Genomic DNA, 23,211 nt, shown 5'->3' on the forward strand with positions numbered 1-23,211 from the left:
GAGCATTTAAAACCTCAACAATTCACTTAATATTATACAAATATGTCTGGTTTCATAAATGATATTGAATCATATTATGAACAATGACAAATATCTTCATTCTATTTATTTATTTATACCCAGGGAGACATTAAAAACAGGTACGTTGACTTATAGAAAAGTAGTGGTCAGTTTGTTTTTTTGATGCAAGAGGCAAATCTGCAGAATGATCTTGAGCGAAAATCAGTTTTGATATGGTCTTTATGATCACACAGTGCTAAGTCGCGACAGCAAATGATTCACTTGGAGTGAAATGTTTTAGAAAGAGATTCGGCTGAAGGTTCATACAGGTAGTTGGTGCCAGAAGGCCAGTAATCTGCTCTTTGGTATCCCCCTGACGACTAGATAAGGAAGAACCTGGCTGGAGCTCCCATTTCCTACTAAATCAGACGTCTTCATCCAAAGTGAGTGCATATTTTTTCGTGCGGGTGGCCCCAGCGGGAATCAAACCCCATGATTATTGGAAGCGACAGTTGAGTTTCAAATTTGTACCATATTTCAAACTTTACACACAAAAAAAAGATTAAAAAAAATACCCACTTGGTTCTATTACCTTGTCAATACTTTGGAGGACTCCATGAAATTATACACAACAGCACAACACAAAATATATTTTGAAATAAACTTTTATTATGGAAGTTACTACATAAAGAAAATTAAAATGAGCAAACTAGAAAAAAAACGATTGACGCAGTCAATGCCCAGCACAACGCCGACTACATCCGCCCATTAAAAAAAAAAAAGGTAGACCACTATACAGGAAACAGAGTACCGTTTGAACATATGCTTTCCTAACTAAAACAAAACAATAGATATTAAAAATTAAAAGAAGACCCCACACCTTCCAACGACATCCCCACACACATTTCAGAATTACCTAACCATCCCTTATACACAAACAAGTCCTTGGTACGCATGAAAGAGTCCATGGGTCCGAAGCAGAGAGAAAGACTATTGGTCACGGACATTGTACAGTGAATGGCTTGGCGACCAATGACAAAAACAGTCTGCTAGTACATGTTAGAAATTCTCACAGCGATGTCATCATTCCTATATGAAAAGCTCTTCCATAAAAATCTGTTGGGCACATCGGTACATTTAACAGGTGCTTCAAATATTGCATGGAGAAAACCTGATTGCTCTGCTGCGCTGAGTTAAAAGGCACACTTCACCCAAATAAAATTCTACTTTCTTTTTTTTTTTTTACCCTGAAAGCAGTCTATGGATAACGGGATTCTAGGTAAACGAACCCAAAGCTTGGATTGTACTCCGTCCTTGTCCAGACAGCTTATACTGTCATTGGGGGGGGGGGGGGGGGGTGTAATTTGGGTGAACTGTCCCTTTAAAAGGTTGGGGGTAGGTGTACGGTCACCTTGAAGGACAAACTGCGGTGCTGGTGTTTCCAGGAGTAATGGAGTTGTATCACCACCTTAGTAACAGGTGGTCAGTGCATGGCCATCACCAGGCACACGCAGTCTGGGCTGAGATCAACCATCGTCTACTGGAGAGTGTGAGGAAGGTGAGCACTAACTAACTTTATTAAAAACCTTCCAAGGAAATCTCATAAAATCTCTCAAGTATATAAAAAGGAGTACCATTTCCTGACGGACCACTAAAAGAGGAGGAACAAGTAAAGATGAGAAATGGCACCACCTTGTGGTGTTTACAAATAGTTTTCAACATGCAATAAACCCATCTGTTATACCACACAACGGCCCTCCACCATACTGAAGGGGGGGTTGGACTCCAACACAACAAACCCATCTGTTATACCACACAACAGCCCTCCACCAAACTGAAGGGGGGGGTTGGACTCCAACACAACAAACCAACTATTTACCAACAGGACATGTCATGCAGCAATCACTTGATTGAATTTTCATTTAAGAAGACAAAACGGAAAAGGTGAGACAAAGTCAAAAATCACTATTAAGGAGGTGTTGCGGTCACAACAGACTGACCGTACCATTTAAACTCATTGCACTTCAACACAGACAGACAAGACATATTGTAGTACCAATATGGCAGTCATCTCAAAGCCCTCAGGACCAGCAAAGATACGCATAAAGCCCTCTGCATGTCATGCCTGTCATCGACGTGGATATCTCATTATATTGAAGTAAACCATCATAAACAGGATTATAGACCTAAAATAAAAAAAGACTTGACCCATTACCAACCATGGTCTCTACGGCTTCCTGAACACTCCAAGCATCACACAATGATGTTCTTCTCACTCTGTGGTGTGACTGGTACAAACCAACCCTGAGGGCTGGGAAGGATGAGTCAGAGCTCGAACCGAGAGGCTGGAGTGATGTGTTGAGTTGTTGAACTGGTTGAGCTACCCTTCTGATGGGGAAAATCCCAGAGACAGACAGAGCGAGGGAGAGACATGTTTTCTGTATGTATTGAGACAACAGACGGGGCAGTCAGGAGAGAGACATGTTCTGTGTATGTATTGAGACAACAGACAGGGCAGTCAGAGGAGAGAGAGAGAGACATGTTCTGTGTATGTATTGAGACAACAGACGGGGCAGTCAGGAGAGAGAGAGAGACATGTTCTGTGTATGTATTGAGGCAACAGACGGGGCAGTCCACGGATCTAAGAGATGTTCTCTATGTTGTGCTGAGGGGGTCATTGGTAGAGCAGGTAATTCTTGAGAGAGGCTGGTAGAGGCAGACCATGGATCTCACTCAGTCGTTCTCTGCCCAGAGCTACCCTCACGGAGCGCCGACACAGGTCCATCAGAGGGAGAGGCTCAGCTGGGGAGGGAAGAGAGATATTTAGAGTACAGCACAGCAAAATAGACGTCTACATTTTAGTTTAACTTAAATAGAGAACGAGACAGACAGAGCAGTCACACCCCTTAACTTTTCCCACATTTTGTTGTGTCACAGCCTGCATTTAAAATGGGTTTAATTTTAAATGATTTTGTCACTGGCCTGCCTATAGACAATACCCCATAATGTCAAAGTGGAATTATTTTTCTGAAATGTTTACAAATGAATTAAAAATGAAATGTTGAAATGTCTTGACTCAATAAGTATTCAACCCCTTTGTTATGGCCTAAATAAGTTCAGGAGCCAAAATTTGCTTGACAAGTCACAAGCTTCATGGACTTGGACTTGCTGTGTGCAATAATGAAATATCCCTTTGAGCATTGTGAAGTTATTCATTACACTTTGGACGGTGTATCAATACACCCAGTCACTACAAAAATACAGACTTCCATCCTAACTCAGTTGCCGGAGAGGAAGGAAACTTCTCAGGGATTTCACCACGAGGCCAATGGTGACTTTAAAACAGTTACAGAGTTTAATGGCTGTGATAGTTTTCTCCTCTGAGGATGGATCAACAACATTGTAGTTACTCCACAATACTAACCTAAATGACAAAGTGAAAAGAAGGAAGTCTGTACAGAATACACATATTCCAAAACATGCATCCTGTTTGCAACAAGACACTAAAGTAAAACTGCAAAAAATGTGGCAAAGGAATAAACTTTTTCTTGATTACAAAAAGTGTTATGTTCATTACTTATTTTCAAGCATCGTTTTAATGTCACATGTACAAGTACAGGGGTGGTTGCATCATGTTATGGGTATGCTTGTAATCGTTAAGGACTGGGGAGTTTTTTTAATACATTTTTAATCCTAGAGGAAAACCTGGTTCAGTCTGTTTTCCACCAGATACTGGGAGATGAATTCACCTTTCAGCAGGACAATAACCTAAAACAGAAGGCCAAATCTACACTGGAGTTGCTTACCAAGAAGACGGTGAATGCTCCTGAGTGGCAGAGTTACAGTTTTGACTTAAATCTACTTGAAAAGCATTTTAAGATCTTGCCATAGGTTGTCTATAAATAATACATTTGACTGAGCTTGACGAATTTAGAAACTAAAATTAAAAAATATAAATTCATTTTTTTAAATGGAAAATCTTGTGTTCATATCTCACAACCTCCGTGGGATTTTCGAGTTGCCTATGTGCGAGTAAATACCAAAATAACACACTTGATTTATGCTACGTTAAAAAGTGGGTGGTTCGAGCCCTGAATGCTGATTGGCTGAGAGCCTTGGTATATCAGACCGTAATATCACGTGTATGACAAAACAATTATTTTTTACTGCGCTAATTTCGTTGGTAACCAGTTTATAATAGCAATAAAAGGTACCTCTGAGGTTTGTGGTATATGGACAATATACCACGGCTAAGGACTGCAAAGCGTCGTGCCTAAGAACCGTCCTTAGCCGTGGTATATTGGCTATATACCACAAACCCCCAAGGTGCCTTATCGGTTAATTATAGCACGCTAGATGTGTCAGAACAGATATTAGCAAAGTAATACACGAGCTTCCCAGCCAGATATCAAATAACCAAATATGCAGAGAAACAAAATCACATTGGTTGATTATCAGTCAAGAGCTTTTAGCCAGAATAAGGCGTAGGCTACTTCGCAAGAGAAGAGCAAAATAACCCACCTGTTATACTAAGCTACAAAACATGCTAGTTAAAATGTTCTGATAACACTGTTAGATTAACTAGACTAAAGATTATTATCGTCGTGAACAAACCTCAATTTGGCTAACATTTTCCCAGCCTAATTATAACTAATAGGCACTGTGTGTGTATATATATATATATATATATATATATATATACTTTTTTTTAACGGAGAGTCTGCGAAAACAATCGGATTGATTAATTTATTGAGTCCACACGCTTGTCACATAGCAGCGCGATAACACTGTCTCAATCGTAACGGTGATGAAATTATTGTTGACCACACACAGCTATTACTTTAATAAAGTATTTAAAATGGTTAGATGACTTTGGGGAGTTTCAGTAAGCAACAACATGATACATGTCTTCAAAATGCCATTAGCCTACTTTTAATTCCAGTATTTTCATAATTCAGTGCTATTTATTTCCACAGTAATGATTGTTCCATCCAGTAGTGGTTGAGAAATAGTGCATGCTTAGTGGTGGGCTACGGGAAGTGTTGGGACATGAACTGCTACAAGGTCGGTAACAGATTAATAACTTCTAATGTGATATTGTACCCCCTAGCCCAATTGTCCTTTCTTTGTGTGTGTGTGTGTGTGTGTGTGTGTGTGTGTATACATACACACACACACTAACGTTCTATGACACTAGTTTGCCTTTTCTTTGCAAGTTAAGCCTACATCATGTCAGCCGCTAATGACAATCGTTAGTTAGCTGATAAATGTACAGAGTCAGAGCAAAAGTAACTAGCTACACAGCCTGATAATACCAGTGACTGTGTAGACCTAAATTAGCATGTGGTTTGTGCAACAGTATCTTCTAAATCAAAGAGGAATATGTTAGCTACATGAAGCAGCTAAGAGAAAACATTAAATGGAGCCAAATATTATAGTGTCCCCTAGGAAACACTTATCAACACTTTGGTTCCTACCCTGTCACAATAACTCCTCCCTGGCATTTTCATTTGTTGTCTTGTCAAAACACTATTCAAAATGCACATTATTATATTGTAACTATACAATTGGAATAATCATTCTATTTCCATGATTCCAACAGTTCACCCAAGTGTTTTGTTCTAAATCACAAGTCAAATCTCAATTGCAACATTTGGTTAAAAATAAAGCTTAGATTGTTTGCCCATATCGTACAGGCCAAGTGGCAGTGTGGAAATGATCTCAAGTGAAATCAAGAAATGGATGAAAATGCTGAAAATTGTTGAATAGAACAGTATAAACCAATCAGAATGGAGGAAGACCCATTGACCTAGTGTGTATGTGTCTCCCTAGGGTCAAGCACTAGTCATGAAGCAAATTTAGAACTTACATTGTTCAAAAACATAAAATACTGTAAAAAAATAAATACATTTAAAAAAAAGTGAAAAATAGTGTAATATTTTGGCAATATTGTCTAGCCCCAACTATTTTCATATTGTTACAACACAGTACATGGCCATAATAAACATTTTAAATGTATATTATTTAAAAACTTTTCAGTATAATGTAACGAGTAACGTAAGGTAATGTTTACTATTCATTTCTGATTGCCAAAGCAAGTGAAACAAACAATATAAGCATGTTTCCCATGCCACCAAAAGCCCTTTGGGGGGAGAGAGAGAGAGAGAGAGAGAGAACGTCAAGCTCCCCACAGTTTCCAACACCATCATTAAGTTTGCTGACGACACAACAGTGGTAGGTAGGCCTGATCACCGACAACGATGAGACAGCCTATAGGGAGGAGGTCAGAGACCTGGCCGTTTGGTGTTGCCAGGACAACAACCTCTCCCTCAACTTGATCAAGACAACGGCGCTGATCGTGGACTACAGGAAAAGGAGGGCTGAACATGCCCCCAATCACATCAACGGGGCTGTAGTGGAGCGGGTCGAGAGCTTCAAGTTCCTCGGTGTCCACATCACCAACAAACTATCATGGTCAAAATATGCCAAGACAGTCATGAAGAGGGCACAACAACCGCCTTTTCCTCCTCAGGAGACCAGTTGCATCACCACCTGTTATGGCATCCGTAAGGCTCTACAGAGGGTAGTGCGTACAGCCCAGTACATCACTGGGTCCAAGCTTCCTGCCATCCAGGACCTGTATATCAGAGGGTAGTGAGTACAGCCCAGTACATCACTGGAGCTCCATGCCATCCAGGACCTGTATACTAGGCGGTGTCAGAGGAAGGCCCCCAAAAATGTATCGGAGACTTTCTGCTACCGCACAGCAAGCAGTACCGGAGTGCCAAGTCTAGGTCCAAAAGGCTTCTTTTTAACAGCTTCAAGCCATAAGACTCCAGAACAGTTAATCAAATGGTCACCGGGACATTGACCGACCCCCTTTGTTTTTACACTACTGCTACTCAATGTTTATTATCTATGCATAGCCACTTTACCCCGACCTACAATTACCTGGACCCCCGCACATTGACTCGGTACTGGTACCCCCCCTGTACATAGCCACATTGTTACTTTAGTTTACTTACAAAATATTTTCTTAAGAAGTACATGGGTTGGTTGACACACCCCGACAAATAACATTTGATTAGATTCTTACTGCAGAATGAGACGTTCTAGAACAGAGAAGGACTTGGGGTCAGAGTTTTTCGTGGTCAGATCGCATGCCGGGAGGGAAAAAGAAACTCCAGGTTTGAATGCTCTTAAAATGCATCCTTCCTTAACTGGCTTTTGACATAAATTGGTGAAAGCAATGCAATGGAAAGCTGGCTTAAGGCGCCTGCATACTAGGCTCGGTTTACTCGCAGAACTCAGCTAGGTGGACGACTCCCTTACAAAAAAGACCTTCGCTTGGAAAATGAGAAGAAAGAAAGAAGGCAGTAATATTACTGTTTGTCTCACTGCAGCAACATAATAGCCAGTATAAACTTCCTCAAAATAGTCAATTAATTACACCTTTCTTGATGACGTTTTTTTTTTTTTTTTTGCAGAGATCTTAGGTTGCATTATTTTACATCTAAGATGTTTGATGCACATTTTCTCACTTGACAAATATTACACTACAACTAGTCGTCGTCTCACTGACAAACACTTGGTTGACGAATCGCATCCATCGTTGACTCCTACTAGGTACTACTATTGACCAATCACAGATGAAGGGGCGTCGACTTCGGTTACCGAACTTCAACTTGCCTCAAGTAAAGAATGTGTGCGAAAAACCAAAACGTCACAGTCATAATATAAAATGCAACGGACCGCCACATCCGGCTTCTTCACCTGCGGGATCGTCTGAGACCAGCCATCGCGACAGCTGATGAAACTAAGGAGTATTTATGTCTGTAACAAAGCCCCTTTGTGGGGAAAAAAAAGGCATTCTGACTGGATGGGCTTGGCTTCCCAGTGGATGGGCCTGGCTTCCCAGTGGATGGGCCTGGCTTCCCAGTGGATGGGCCTGGCTTCCCAGTGGATGGGCCTGGCTTCCCAGTGGATGGGCCTGGCTTCCCAGTGGATGGGCCTGGCTTCCCAGTGGATGGGCCTGGCTTCCCAGTGGATGGGCCTCTGCCCAGTGGATGGGCCTGGCTTCCCAGTGGATGGGCCTGGCTTCCCAGTCTTGTGAAATGTATAGATTTGGGCCTAATACATTTATTTCAAAATGGACTGATTTCCTGATATGAACTGTAACTCAGTAAAAAATCATTGAGATTGTTGCATGTTGCACACTGAACAGCAACGCGTTGGGCCTGGGTTTTTACAGTATACTATACTAGCCCAGTGGATGGGCCTCTGCCCAGTGGATGGGCCTCTGCCCAGTGGATGGGCCTCTGCCCAGTGGATGGGCCTCTGCCCAGTGGATGGGCCTCTGCCCAGTGGATGGGCCTCTGCCCAGTGGATGGGCCTGGCTTCTCAGTCTTGTGAAATGTATAGATTTGGGCCTAATACATTTATTTCAAAATGGACTGATTTCCTGATATGAACTGTAACTCAGTAAAAAATCATTGAGATTGTTGCATGTTGCACACTGAACAGCAACGCGTTGGGCCTGGGTTTTTACAGTATACTATACTAGCCCAGTGGATGGGCCTCTGCCCAGTGGATGGGCCTGCACACTGAACAGCAACGCGTTGGGCCTGGGTTTTTACAGTATACTATACTAGCCCAGTGGATGGGCCTCTGCCCAGTGGATGGGCCTGGCTTCCCAGTGGATGGGCCTGGCTTCCCAGTGGATGGGCCTGGCTTCCCAGTGGATGGGCCTGGCTTCCCAGTGGATGGGCCTGGCTTCCCAGTGGATGGGCCTGGCTTCCCAGTGGATGGGCCTGGCTTCCCAGTGGATGGGCCTGGCTTCCCAGTGGATGGGCCTGGCTTCCCAGTGGATGGGCCTGGCTTCCCAGTGGATGGGCCTGGCTTCCCAGTGGATGGGCCTGGCTGCCCAGTGGATGGGCCTGGCTGCCCAGTGGATGGGCCTGGCTGCCCAGTGGATGGGCCTGGCTTCCCAGTGGATGGGCCTGGCTTCCCAGTGGATGGGCCTGGCTTCCCAGTGGATGGGCCTGGCTTCCCAGTGGATGGGCCTGGCTTCCCAGTGGATGGGCCTGGCTTCCCAGTGGATGGGCCTGGCTTCCCAGTGGATGGGCCTGGCTTCCCAGTGGATGGGCCTGGCTTCCCAGTGGATGGGCCTGGCTTCCCAGTGGATGGGCCTGGCTTCCCAGTGGATGGGCCTGGCTTCCCAGTGGATGGGCCTGGCTTCCCAGTGGATGGGCCTCTGCCCAGTGGATGGGCCTCTGCCCAGTGGATGGGCCTGGCTTCCCAGTGGATGGGCCTGGCTTCCCAGTGGATGGGCCTGGCTTCCCAGTGGATGGGCCTGGCTTCCCAGTGGATGGGCCTGGCTTCCCAGTGGATGGGCCTGGCTGCCCAGTGGATGGGCCTGGCTGCCCAGTGGATGGGCCTGGCTGCCCAGTGGATGGGCCTGGCTGCCCAGTGGATGGGCCTGGCTGCCCAGTGGATGGGCCTGGCTGCCCAGTGGATGGGCCTGGCTGCCCAGTGGATGGGCCTCTGCCCAGTAGATGGGCCTCTGCCCAGTGGATGGGCCTGCACACTGAACAGCAACGCGTTGGGCCTGGGTAACATACAGGTTTTTACAGTATACTATACTAGTTGTCAGATCAATAACTTGAAGGGACTATTCTATACATCTACTATTCTCTTGCCACTCCTTACTACAGAAAATGCTACCCAGACCTAGATCAAAGTGATCAACAGGTTTGTGAAATGATTACATTTGTTGTATCTGGGGCATAGAAGAGAGAGAGATAAAAAAAAAAAAATGATTTAATAACAATGCCAATGGCACATTATCAGGTTGTGCCCAACTGGCTTACATAATAGTTGTAATCAGTGGCTCTAGCCTGGTCCCAGACCTGTTTAGGCTGTCTTGTTGAATTGGCAGGCTAACGTTTGGGAAAACAGTACAAATAGATCTGGGACCAGGCTAGCCTAACAGTGTAATCTGTAGATGCCTCTAACTTGGTCCCAGATCGATTTCTGCCATTTATCATAGAAGTAGGCAAGACCACACTATCAGATCTGGGACCAGGCTAGCCTAACTGAAGTCTGTTCTAGCCTGGTTCCAGATCTGTTTGTGTTGTCTTGCCAACTCCTTTACATTAACAGGACTCTGGCAAGAGAGAACAAAGGTCTGGGTCCAGGCTACAAATCCTCAGTTCTCTGGTGTAACCTAGATGTGCAGTAAAACGGGGTCGACCTTTGATATGTACTGTTACACCCAAGTCCATTACATCACCAAGTTGTACTCAAAACTGTGGTCTAAAGTAGTGCACTACTACTACAAAGTCCTATTGGTCCTGGTCTAAAGTAGTGCACTACTACTACTACAGAGTCCTATTGGCCCTGGTCTAAAGTAGTGCACTACTACTACAGAGTCCTATTGGTCCTGGTCTAAAGTAGTGCACTACTACTACAAAGTCCTATTGGTCCTGGTCTAAAGTAGTGCACTACTACAGAGTCCTATTAGCCCTGGTCTAAAGTAGTGCACTACTACAGAGTCCTATTAGCCCTGGTCTAAAGTAGTGCACTACTACTACAAAGTCCTATTGGTCCTGGTCTAAAGTAGTGCACTACTACTACAAAGTCCTATTGGTCCTGGTCTAAAGTAGTGCACTACTACTACAGAGTCCTATTGGCCCTGGTCTAAAGTAGTGCACTACTACTACAGAGTCCTATTGGCCCTGGTCTAAAGTAGTGCACTACTACTACAGAGTCCCATTGGCCCTGGTCTAAAGTAGTGCACTACTACTACTACAGATTCCTATTGGCCCTGGTCTAAAGTAGTGCACTACTACTGCTACAGAGTCCTATTGGCCCTGGTCTAAAGTAGTGCACTACTACTACAGAGTCCTATTGGCCCTGGTCTAAAGTAGTGCACTACTACTACTACAGAGTCCTATTGGACCTGGTCTAAAGTAGTGCACTACTACTACAGAGTCCTATTGGCCCTGGTCTAAAGTAGTGCACTACTACTACAGAGTCCTATTGGCCCTGGTCTAAAGTAGTGCACTACTACTACTACAGAGTCCTATTGGACCTGGTCTAAAGTAGTGCACTACTACTACTACAGAGTCCTATTGGCCCTGGTCTAAAATAGTGCACTACTACTACTACAGAGTCCTATTGGCCCTGGTCTAAAATAGTGCACTACTACTACAGAGTCCTATTGGCCCTGGTCTAAAGTAGTGCACTACTACAGAGTCCTATTAGCCCTGGTCTAAAGTAGTGCACTACTACTACTACAGAGTCCTATTGGTCCTGGTCTAAAGTAGTGCACTACTACTACTACAGAGTCCTATTGGCCCTGGTCTAAAATAGTGCACTACTACTACTACAGTCCTATTGGCCCTGGTCTAAAATAGTGCACTACTACTACAGAGTCCTATTGGCCCTGGTCTAAAGTAGTGCACTACTACAGAGTCCTATTAGCCCTGGTCTAAAGTAGTGCACTACTACAGAGTCCTATTAGCCCTGGTCTAAAGTAGTGCACTACTACAGAGTCCTATTAGCCCTGGTCTAAAGTAGTGCACTACTACAGAGTCCTATTTGCCCTGGTCTAAAGTAGTGCACTACTACAGAGTCCTATTAGCCCTGGTCTAAAGTAGTGCACTACTACAGAGTCCTATTAGCCCTGGTCTAAAGTAGTGCACTATGTAGGGAATAGAGTGCCATTTGGGATGTCCTCACAATTTCAGTGTTTATTGATGTAATTAACTTGGGTGTAACAGAATGTTCAAAGGTTGGCCCCATTAAAAACATCATTAAAAACATGAACGCACACCAAGGCAACACCAGAGAAGCCTGATCTCAGATCTGTTTGTGTTCTCTTGGTCAATTCCTATGGTCCACTGTTAAATATATAGTAGTTGGCGACTAAACTGTTACGACTAAGATCTTCTCAGCAAAATTATTTTTTTTGGACTAGTAACCGGAAGGTTGCAAGTTCAAACCCCCGAGCTGACAAGGTACAAATCTGTCGTTCTGCCCCTGAACAGGCAGTTAACCCACTAGTTCCTAGGCCGTCATTGAAAATAAGAATTTGTTCTTAACTGACTTGCCTAGTTAAATAAAGGTAAAATAAATTTAAAAAATTTAAAAAATGTGCTGTTAACTTAAAGGGGGCAGGAGACACGTTGGTCTCCTATTTGGGGGTACATTGAGCGTGGAACACCCCCCCCCCCCCCCCCCCCAAAAACTGTCATTTAATCATTAAAAACACTCAATTTTATTGTGATTTGTGTTCCTAAATATGAACTAATGCCCTTGTAAAAAAAATGAAAATAGTCAGTGTTCGAGCCCTGAACTAATAATATATAAACCGTATCACTCAGTATTTAGTGGCAGAGCAAGGAACTTAGTTGATTGTTGACGTTCAGTTGTACAACCGTTTATCAGTTTGACTATTGTATCAAAATTACTTATTTTAACTGTTAATGTTTTTAATTATTTAAAACTCATGTCAAAGTTAATTGAGCAATACATTCTGTATTACTAGTTAGAAGTTTCTTGTTTTTTAAAAACATTAACGTTATTTTTCTGGTTAAAAAATAAAAAAAAAGTGTCTGGTAGATTCTCTCATTTTACCTGCCATTGACTGGTGGAGGGAAAAAGTTACATTTGCCAGATTCCAACCAATGTCCAGTCAGACACTGTTGCTATAGTTCCCGAGGAGGAAGTATTAAGTGATAGCTAGGAACACGTGCAGTAGCACTCATCTTTTCAACTGGAACATATAGAGTTGAGATAACTAGAGCCAACATGATTCTTTATCCTAATGCATGTCAGAGAGGCATGTTTGTTCTACATAGAATATTTCTACGCGTTCCAAAGAACCCAAGACAACAGCTGGCTGTGAGACAAGGCTATAGTAGATTCCTATGGCGTTTAGAAAAAAAAAAGAAGAGTCTCAAATCATATCTCAGACCCAAGCCAACTCTGAACAATTACAGTTTAGAAAATATATTATAGGCCAGGGCACTCCAACCCTGTTCATGAAACGCTACCTTCCTGTAGGGTTTAACTCCAACCCTGTTCATGAAAAGCTAGTTTGAGCTCCAATCCTAATCTAGTCCACCTCATTCTCATCATTAACTGGATGATTAACTGAATCAGGTTAGTTACAACTGGGGCTGGAGTGAACCTATAGGAGGGTAGCTCTCCAGGAACAGGGTTGGAGTGAACCTATAGGAGGGTAGCTCTCCAGGAACAGGGTTGGAGTGAACCTATAGGAGGGTAGCTCTCCAGGAACAGGGTTGGAGTGAACCTATAGGAGGGTAGCTCTCCAGGAACAGGGCTGGAGTGAACCTATAGGAGGGTAGCTCTCCAGGAACAGGGCTGGAGTGAACCTATAGGAGGGGAGCTGACCAGGAATAGGGTTGGAGTTTAAACCTACAGGAGGGTAGCTCTCCAGAAACAGGGTTGGAGTTTAAACCTACAGGAGGGTAGCTCTCCAGGAACAGGGCTGGAGAGCCCTGGTGTGAACCTACAGGAGGGTAGCTCTCCAGGAACAGGGTTGGAGAGCTCTGTTATAGGCACTACTTACGATCGAGTCCATTGATGTAGCGGATTCGTATTTCACAGTGCCCCCACACAGCACTGACGACAGGGTACAGCTTCCTCCCCTTGAGTCCTCTGAAAGCCACCCCTAAGTATTGTCCGTCCACAATATAGCTCAGAGTCCCCTCGTCCATGTCCAACACTACCAGGAATGAATCGGGGACTATAAACGTCTCATCCGGCTCCAGGAACGCAGGGTACATCTTACTGGGCTGATTCTTTCCATCGTGGTGAAGTCTATTCCGTCCCAGGTCCCAGCCCCAGGACTCGTGGTTATTACCCACCAGGGTCGTGTAGCCTACAGAATGAAGAGGCGCGTCTCCTGTCGCCACGCCGACGATGGCGTGCGTGCCCCGCTGTCTCATGGCCCAGCTGATCTCCCAGATGTGTAGCCCCCGGGTGTAGCCGACACAGGCCCGGATGGCGTCCGTGCTCTGAGCCACGGGGTGCCGATGGAAGACCAGTTTGTTGTCGTCCTTGACGAAGATGTTGAGCGATCGGTCGTTGTTGTTCCACGAGTGCTGCATCTGGACCTCCTGTCCAGCAGGGGGCATGTCCAGCAGCAGATCCAGCCTGGAGGGCTTGTTATGGTCCAGAGCTGCCAACTCCAGAGGCTTGAATGCCGGGTCCCTCATGTCAATAGTCTTTATGCCTCCAGGAACACTCTGCCCCATGCTCCTCTGTGAAGTTAGAGCGCCCACAGAGCACTCCTCCTGCCGAGTGCTCCTCTCCCCCCCCCCCCCTTCAAAACAAAGAAGAAACTAAAAAAGGGGGTGAGCAAAGTAGTTTGTTTTCGGTTGCCCCCTCCTCACCACCTCTACAGCCTGCTTCTGTCACAGCCAATCAGGAGGCAAGGATTGGTGCCCAGTCACTGGTTGCCAGGTAACAGGATCAGGCCAGGTCTTGGTTCAAGCCCACCTGGGAAGAAATAGGAGGAGAAGAGAGAGGAGGAAGGGGAGATGGATGAGGAGGAGAAAGGAGAGATGGATGAGGAGGAGAAGAGCCAGTAGGAAGGGAAGATGGATGAGGAGAGAGGTCGAACACGAATCATTACACCAACAACTTACATTGACTTCCTATTCCCCTATTACTATAATGTGTGGTTCAGTAAGGGCCTGGTGCTAGTAAAGTTAGCAAGGTTGTGGGTTCAATTCCCACATGCAGGAATCACAGACTAAAAAGGTATGCACTCAATGTATTGTAAATCACTCTGGATAAAAAGCATCTGCTAATTATATGAGATTAGTATTTTAAAACTGCCTCAGGTCAGCTCTTTAACCCACAGCTTCTGGCTAATCAACTAACTATGGCTGGTTATATATGTGCAACTGACCCTTTAAAACACTAAGAGGTCAGAGGATTTGATGTTAATCACTGGAACACACTACAACATTACGAAATCATTTTGTCTTCAGAATATTTGAAATATTCCATGAAATGACTCCAAGAAGATTGGGGGCAACACCACCCATTACTGAAAGACAGTGGAGAGAGGGCCCTGCTACCGACAGTGGAGAGAGGGCCCTGCTACCGACAGTGGAGAGAGGGCCCTGCTACCGACAGTGGAGAGAGGGCCCTGCTACCGACAGTGGAGAGAGGGCCCTGCTACCGACAGTGGAGAGAGGGCCCTGCTACCGACAGTGGAGAGAGGGCCCTGCTACCGACAGTGGAGAGAGGGCCCTGCTACCGACAGTGGAGAGAGGGCCCCGCTACTGACAGTGGAGAGAGGGCCCCGCTACCGACAGTGGAGAGAGGGCCCCGCTACCGACAGTGGAGAGAGGGCCCCGCTACCGACAGTGGAGAGAGGGCCCCGCTACCGACAGTGGAGAGAGGGCCCCGCTACCGACAGTGGAAAGGAAGACTGTGACACTACTAGGAAATATACAGAGTACTTCCATCTCTGCTGTAAACTTCACTCTGTTCAGCCAAACTAAAATACAATTTCCCACAATTTCCAAAAATAGGAAATACGGATTTCTTATGATACAGTTGTCTGGTCAGGGGATAGTAGGAAAAATAATCATACTGCTTCTGGCATAAACATATAAACACACGCTGTTACAGTCTGTGGTTGTCCAGGGCAAGAAAACACAAGACTACTGGTCTGGCTACACTGTGAATGCAGTGATCAGCTACTAGACAGTGACCAGCTACTAGACAGTGACCAGCTACTAGACAGTGACCAGCTACTAGACAGAGTTACAGAACACAGAGTCTCAGTCCCAAAAGGCACCATATTCCCTTCACAGTGCACCATATTCCCTTCACAGTGCACCATATTCCCTTCACAGTGCACCATATTCCCTTCACAGTGCACCATATTCCCTTCACAGTGCACCATATTCCCTTCACAGTGCACCATATTCCCTTCACAGTGCACTATATTCCCTTCACAGTGCACCATATTCCCTTCACAGTGCACCATATTCCCTTCACAGTGCACCATATTCCCTTCACAGTGCACCATATTCCCTTCACAGTGCACCATATTCCCTTCACAGTGCACCATATTCCCTTCACAGTGCACCATATTCCCTTCACAGTGCACCATATTCCCTTCACAGTGCACTATATTCCCTTCACAGTGCACTATATTCCCTTCACAGTGCACTATATTCCCTTCACAGTGCACTATATTCCCTTCACAGTGCACCATATTCCCTTCACAGTGCACTATATTCCCTTCACAGTGCACCATATTCCCTTCACAGTGCACCATATTCCCTTCACAGTGCACTATATTCCCTTCACAGTGCACTATATTCCCTTCACAGTGCACCATATTCCCTTCACAGTGCACCATATTCCCTTCACAGTGCACCATATTCCCTTCACAGTGCACCATATTATCTTCACAGTGCACCATATTCCCTTCACAGTGCACCATATTCCCTTCACAGTGCACCATATTCCCTTCACAGTGCACCATATTCCCTTCACAGTGCACCATATTCCCTTCACAGTGCACCATATTCCCTTCACAGTGCACCATATTCCCTTCACAGTGCACCATATTCCCTTCACAGTGCACCATATTCCCTTCACAGTGCACCATATTCCCCCCACAGTGCACCAAAAGGCACCATATTCCCTTCACAGTGCACCATATTCCCTTCACAGTGCACCAAAAGGCACCATATTCCCTTCACAGTGCAGTACTTGCCCCACTACTGGACAGACCTACAAATCAACACCAAAGACTTGGCACCAAGCACAAGATGAGAACCTGATTCACTGTAGCTTGGTCCCAGACCCATCTGTGATGTTTTTGAATTAATTTAAAATGAAATACTTTGTCCCTTTTAGGGGAAATTTGCCTTGCAACATACAGCTCCTACGTGCGTTTGTGCTGTGTGGCCCAGATCTGGTTTTGCCAATTTCTTGCCCCACTCAAATGTTGCAATCTTATGTAACAGCTGGTGTAGCTTGGGGCATTGCTTGGAACATTGTATTGCGCCAAGTGACGACTTAAATCAATGGTTCAATTCAAAATGTGTTTATTGTCGTCATGTGTTCCACATTGTCTAATAGGATGTCACGTGAAGAAAATTATGCACTTTACTGGCTCAGCTCTGGTGTCACTACCGATCATCAGCATGTCTGATCAATTCTATCTGTATTCTGTCCATGTTGCTAGGGGACTAAAGACAGCCAGGGAACTGTGGTAACAGACAGGCAGGGTACTAAAGACAGCCAGGGAACGGTGGTATCACACAGACAACCAGGGTACTAAAGACAGCCAGGGAACTGTGGTAACAGACAGACAGGGAACTAAATACAGCCAGGGTACTAAAGACAGCCAGGGAACTGTGGTAACAGACAACCAGGGAACTAAAGACAGCCAGGGAACTGTGGTAACAGACAACCAGGGAACTAAAGACAGCCAGGGAACTGTGGTAACAGACAACCAGGGAACTAAAGACAGCCAGGGAACTGTGGTAACAGACAGCCAGGGAACTAAAGACAGCCAGGGAACTGTGGTAACAGACAGACAGGGAACTAAAGACAGCCAGGGTACTAAAGACAGCCAGGGAACTGTGGGAACAGACAACCAGGGAACTAAAGACAGCCAGGGAACTGTGGTAACAGACAACCAGGGAACTAAAGACAGCCAGGGAACTAAAGACAGCCAGGGAACTGTGGTAACAGACAACCAGGGAACTAAAGACAGCCAGGGAACTGTGGTAACAGGAACTAAACCGTGCTAGCTGCTGCTGAAAAGGGAAAGGTTAGGCCCCACTAATTGAATTGTAGACAAGAGTTCATTGAGAAGCATTTTGGCTCTTTTTCTAATACAAGTAAACAACCATTTAAAATGGGGCATGTCTCCTCAATGATGGCCAAACAGAGGGGAAGAATACCCCAGCAGCGGGTGGCCACTCTCTGGGACTACTTCCCAAATGGCACCCTATGCCCTACATAGTGCCCTACTTTTGACCAGTACCCTATAGGCCTTAGTCAAAAGTAGTGCACTAAATAGGGAACAGGGTACCATTTGGGATCACCACCTGATGTAAACAATCGTCCTTCTCAATGCCCGTCCAGCCTTCAGGGCCTCAGTCCACGGGAGAATGAAACATGTTAATTTGCACATGCTTTGTGCTAGGGACTTTGGCTTTTGACTCAAATATCACCCTAGTCCCTATCTAGTGCACTACTTTTGATAAGGCTCTGGTCAAAAGTAGTGCACTATGTAGGGAATAGGGTGCCATTTGGAGCTCAGATTTAACCATTCATTCCCCACTTTCTCAGAAGAACCACCACTGTTGTGGTGACACGTTCTGAATTTTATACCACACGCGTCACAGGCTATAGGTAATTGCAGAAATAGATTACATTTAAAATGATTAGCATATAGTGATGGTAACTAATGCCCCCTTTCCTGGCAGACTACCTGCATTTATAGTTTTTTTTTAAACTTTCAGTTGAATCTAAGGACGCTTGCTGAACATTTGCCTGAGATACAACACTATGGTGCAGCACATTGGGTGCTCGTATCCGTCCCTATTCATATACACTGAAAATGAATGTGAGGGAAGGTGAAGTAGAGAGGCTGGCGAGTTCGGTCCTGTCGCTGATTGTCTTGGGGGGTTTCCAGGCCCCTGGGTTAGTAATGAGCTGATTGAGATGCAGAGGGGACTCTAAAGGATTTAGCTGAGCCAAGGGAACACTTGGTCTCTTGTGTTGACAAAGTCTACATTTAGGCTGAATACTACTTGAACTTCTTTTGTGTCAAATTAAGATTTCGTTTAGGTGTGTAGGTCGCCAGCGATCATAACGTCCCGGGTTCTGGTCTTGCGGTTGAAGTGTAGACGCTACAGTACTAAAAACAGAGGACTATCACCAATGACCTAATCATGACGCCTCTCCAATAACAGGATCTAGCTAGCCTGGTAACAGACCTGATATATCTCCAATAACAGGATCTAGCTAGCCTGGTAACAGACCTGATATATCTCCGATAACAGGATCTAGCAAGCCTGGTAACAGACCTGATATATCTCCAATAACAGGATCTAGCAAGCCTGGTAACAGACCTGATATATCTCCAATAACAGGATCTAGCTAGCCTGGTAACAGACCTGATACATCTCCAATAACAGGATCTAGCTAGCCTGGTAACAGACCTGATACATCTCCAATAACAGGATCTAGCTAGCCTGGTAACAGACCTGATATATCTCCGATAACAGGATCTAGCAAGCCTGGTAACAGACCTGATATATCTCCAATAACAGGATCTAGCTAGCCTGGTAACAGACCTGATATATCTCCAATAACAGGATCTAGCTAGCCTGGTAACAGACCTGATATATCTCCAATAACAGGATCTAGCTAGCCTGGTAACAGACCTGATATATCTCCGATGACAGGATCTAGCTAGCCTGGTAACAGACCTGATATATCTCCAATAACAGGATCTAGCTAGCCTGGTAACAGACCTGATATATCTCCAATAACAGGATCTAGCTAGCCTGGTAACAGACCTGATATATCTCCGATGACAGGATCTAGCTAGCCTGGTAACAGACCTGATATATCTCCAATAACAGGATCTAGCTAGCCTGGTAACAGACCTGATATATCTCCAATAACAGGATCTAGCTAGCCTGGTAACAGACCTGATATATCTCCGATGACAGGATCTAGCTAACCTGGTAACAGACCTGATATATCTCCAATAACAGGATCTAGCTAACCTGGTAACAGACCTGATATATCTCCGATAACAGGATCTAGCTAACCTGGTACTATAGATCTGTTTTGGGACCTAAATGCGACAGACACCATTGGTTATGATATGCCAGTAGGCACATTTTTTTTATTTTTTTTTTAAAATCAGCATAGCACACAAAGACATTTGTTTGAATGGCATTTAACAAGTCTATCGTATTGCTAGAATCAAATCAAATTTTATTTGTCACATACAAATGGATGGTCAAGGATTCCCGAGGTTACTGCTTTTCTAGACCTACCACAACTCAGGGCAGCTGATGACTCGAGTTAGTCATTACCTGACCTATATAGCAAGGTATCTAGCCTAATCCCTAACACACAGAACATACACCCAGCAGGAAGTCAGCTACGACCACTGGACTGGCCCACTAGCAAGGTATCTAGCCTAATCCCTAACACACAGAACATACACCCTGGCAGGAAGTCAGCTACGACCACTGGACTGGCCCACTTGCAAGGTGAAGAAGGTACGGTTACTTTGTATCCTTAACACACAGAACATACACCCCGGCAGGAAGTCAGCTACGACCACTGGACTGGCCCACTTGCAAGGTGAAGAAGGTACGGTTACTTTGTATCCTTAACACACAGAACATACACCCCGGCAGGAAGTCAGCTACGACCACTGGACTGGCCCACTTGCAAGGTGAAGAAGGTACGGTTACTTTGTATCCTTAACACACAGAACATACACCCCGGCAGGAAGTCAGCTACGACCACTGGACTGGCCCACTTGCAAGGTGAAGAAGGTACGGTTACTTTGTATCCTTAACACACAGAACATACACCCAGGCAGGAAGTCAGCTACGACCACTGGACTGGCCCACTAGCAAGGTGAAGAAGGTACGGTTACTTTGTATCCTTAACACACAGAACATACACCCCGGCAGGAAGTCAGCTACGACCACTGGACTGGCCCACTAGCAAGGTGAAGAAGGTATGGTTACTTTGTATCCTTAACACACAGAACATACACCCCGGCAGGAAGTCAGCTACGACCACTGGACTGGCCCACTAGCAAGGTGAAGAAGGTACGGTTACTTTGTATCCTTAACACAGGAAGCGTGTTCCTACTCATAATCATTTAGGGAAGTGCGGGTGTGGCGGCAAAAAGACTGATGAGATAGATTCCATGTTGAAAATAAATGAATACAATTCTGACTTCGTGTCATTTAAATGTGATAAATTAACCAAGCTATATCCTTATTCATGACATATTGATTTGCGTCTAATAACCCATGAATAGTCAATTATTCAGACAGGAAAGCCAAAGTAAAAGCCGAAACAAAAGATCTACAACAACAACAAAAAACACACACGAACGAAATAAAACTCACCTTGGCTTGGCAACTTCTTGTTTTCAACCAATAAAACCTACAGAGAGGATTGGAAAAGCGAGTTTGTTTTTCTCCAATTTAAACACAATACCCAAGCTATTGCATTGCTGTTCGTTCTATCCTCTCCAATCCTTCCACCTCTTTCCCATTCTGGGTTGGACATGAATTAGGTAAAACGATGGCTGCCCTAACGTGTACTATCCAGTCACGTGGTCCAATAGATCCCAGCAGGGGCGAATTCATTACGCCGTTTCTGTTGCGAAACGCTTCTTACACGGAAGCAAACGGGACGAAACGGGGAGGGACCTACCTGAATTTGTTCAATAAAAACTCTGTGCACTAATGAATACACTCCTATATATAAGCGCTTCCCGACAGAGCGACTCCGCCATATAAATGTTTTTCTGTTTATGGGACTGTTTATTACAGCAAGGCCCTGAGATGGCTTGTGCTGTGGGAAACATTTGGTCAGTGACTGTTCAGTTATGCACCAGACTGAGTCAACATTGACGTTTTTTCTTTCATTTGACAACCCTGAGGAGTCACTGGACTGTGACGAGGATATACAAAGGTAAAACTATAGGCTCAATAGGGCCTTCATAACTAACCCTGTTCGATCAACAGTTTATGTGAGGTTTACACTTTTCACAGGGATGCCACTTACTCTATATCCCACAGACGACTGTTTAAAGTTCCCGCACAGTCATCCTATCCTAAGTAAAAAATAGCATTTGAATGACCAAAACATCACTCATAACATTTTTACACTATTAAAATGCTCAGAATTTAAGAAATAGTACCTTTTCTCTCATCTCTAACTGTCAGGAAGCCTGAAAGAACAGGATGAGTGGGCGGGGAATTTATATTCATGAGTTCCCCTTGACTGACAGCACTTTGAAACGCCCTTGTGGTCGTTGCCAGGTAACAAGGTAAACAATGGGTCACGTGTCATTGATGACTAGGTGAACAATGGGCCACATTTATTTGTCTTTTTTATTTTACCTTTATTTAACTAGGTAAGTCAGTTAAGAACAAATTCTTATTTTCAATGACGGCCTAGGAACAGTGGGTTAACTGCCTGTTCAGGGGCAGAACGACAGATTTGTACCTTGTCAGCTCGGTGATTTGAACTTGCAACCTTCCGGTTACTAGTCCAACGCTCTAACCACTAACATGTCATTGTGAGTTTACATAGTATACCTCAAACCCATTTTCTCTGCTAAATGCTCTCATGGTCAACAGAGCTGATCATGGACGGTTAGATATCAGACAAACAGCAGCAATACACAATTGCATTTTCTAGTATTTTGTAACTTAATGACAGAATACATTTCACTGATACAGTTCTTCACAATAATTAGTAAAAACCTGATTCACCTTAGAAGCTTAGACAGAAGGGAATGTACTTGAAAACAGCATACAATAAGTGTATTGGACCAATGTATTGGTGCCTCTGCATTATCATTAATAATGGCAATATGTTCAGAGTTGTAGGTATTGATCAGACATGTATTTGATCATTTATAATAGGCCAGCATAGCCAAAATATTGATCAACACGAACACTAAAGAGAAATAAAGGTGTCAAATCATGGTGAAACATCATTTGACATTATTATTTAAAAAAAAAAATCAAAGCCATAAATATCCCATTGATTCGTAACAATTTGTAGCACTTACCCATCCCGTCTGATAATTAAAAAAACAAAGAATACAAAAGGAACAATGTCACATCACGTATGAGGGGGGGGGGCAGCGGAGGAGGGGGGGGCAGCGGAGGAGGGGGGGGGCAGCGGAGGAGGGGGGGGGGGCAGCGGAGGAGGGGGGGGCAGCGGAGGAGGGGGGGGGGGCAGCGGAGGAGGGGGGGGGCAGCGGAGGAGGGGGGGGGCAGCGGAGGGGGGGGGGGGGGCACAGCGGAGGAGGGGGACCTAAGCAGGCTTCGGGCACCCACTTGGCTGCAGTCACCCCCAAGATTGAATCGGGAGACAAATCCAGCTATGGCCTCTCTCATTGGGCAGACAGGGGTC

General features: G+C 44.8%; 1 protein-coding gene across 2 annotated transcripts; it reads right to left on the reverse strand.

Annotated features, from left to right (window-relative positions):
• Window positions 1-649: 649 nt before the first annotated feature.
• LOC110492609 (SPRY domain-containing SOCS box protein 1) lies at window positions 650-21,635 on the reverse strand. Of its 2 annotated transcripts, none has more exons than XM_090203959.1 (3): window positions 21,186-21,635; window positions 13,598-14,529; window positions 650-2,802 (listed from the first exon to the last, which is right to left on the reverse strand). In XM_090203959.1, the coding sequence occupies exons 2-3, from the start codon at window positions 14,283-14,285 to the stop codon at window positions 2,675-2,677; spliced, it is 816 nt and encodes a 271-aa protein (XP_090060085.1). In that variant the 5' UTR covers window positions 14,286-14,529; window positions 21,186-21,635; the 3' UTR covers window positions 650-2,674. The 2 variants fall into 2 exon arrangements, 1 of the variants encoding a protein (XP_090060085.1); XR_016487549.1 differs by lacking the exon at window positions 650-2,802 and adding an exon at window positions 12,257-13,486 and having other exon boundaries at window positions 13,538-14,529; window positions 21,186-21,410.
• Between the last annotated feature and the right edge of the window lie 1,576 nt (window positions 21,636-23,211).

Source organism: Oncorhynchus mykiss, chromosome 16 (assembly GCF_057628025.1).
Source record: "Oncorhynchus mykiss isolate SJ-2025 chromosome 16, ASM5762802v1, whole genome shotgun sequence".
Lineage (NCBI taxonomy): Eukaryota > Metazoa > Chordata > Actinopteri > Salmoniformes > Salmonidae > Oncorhynchus > Oncorhynchus mykiss.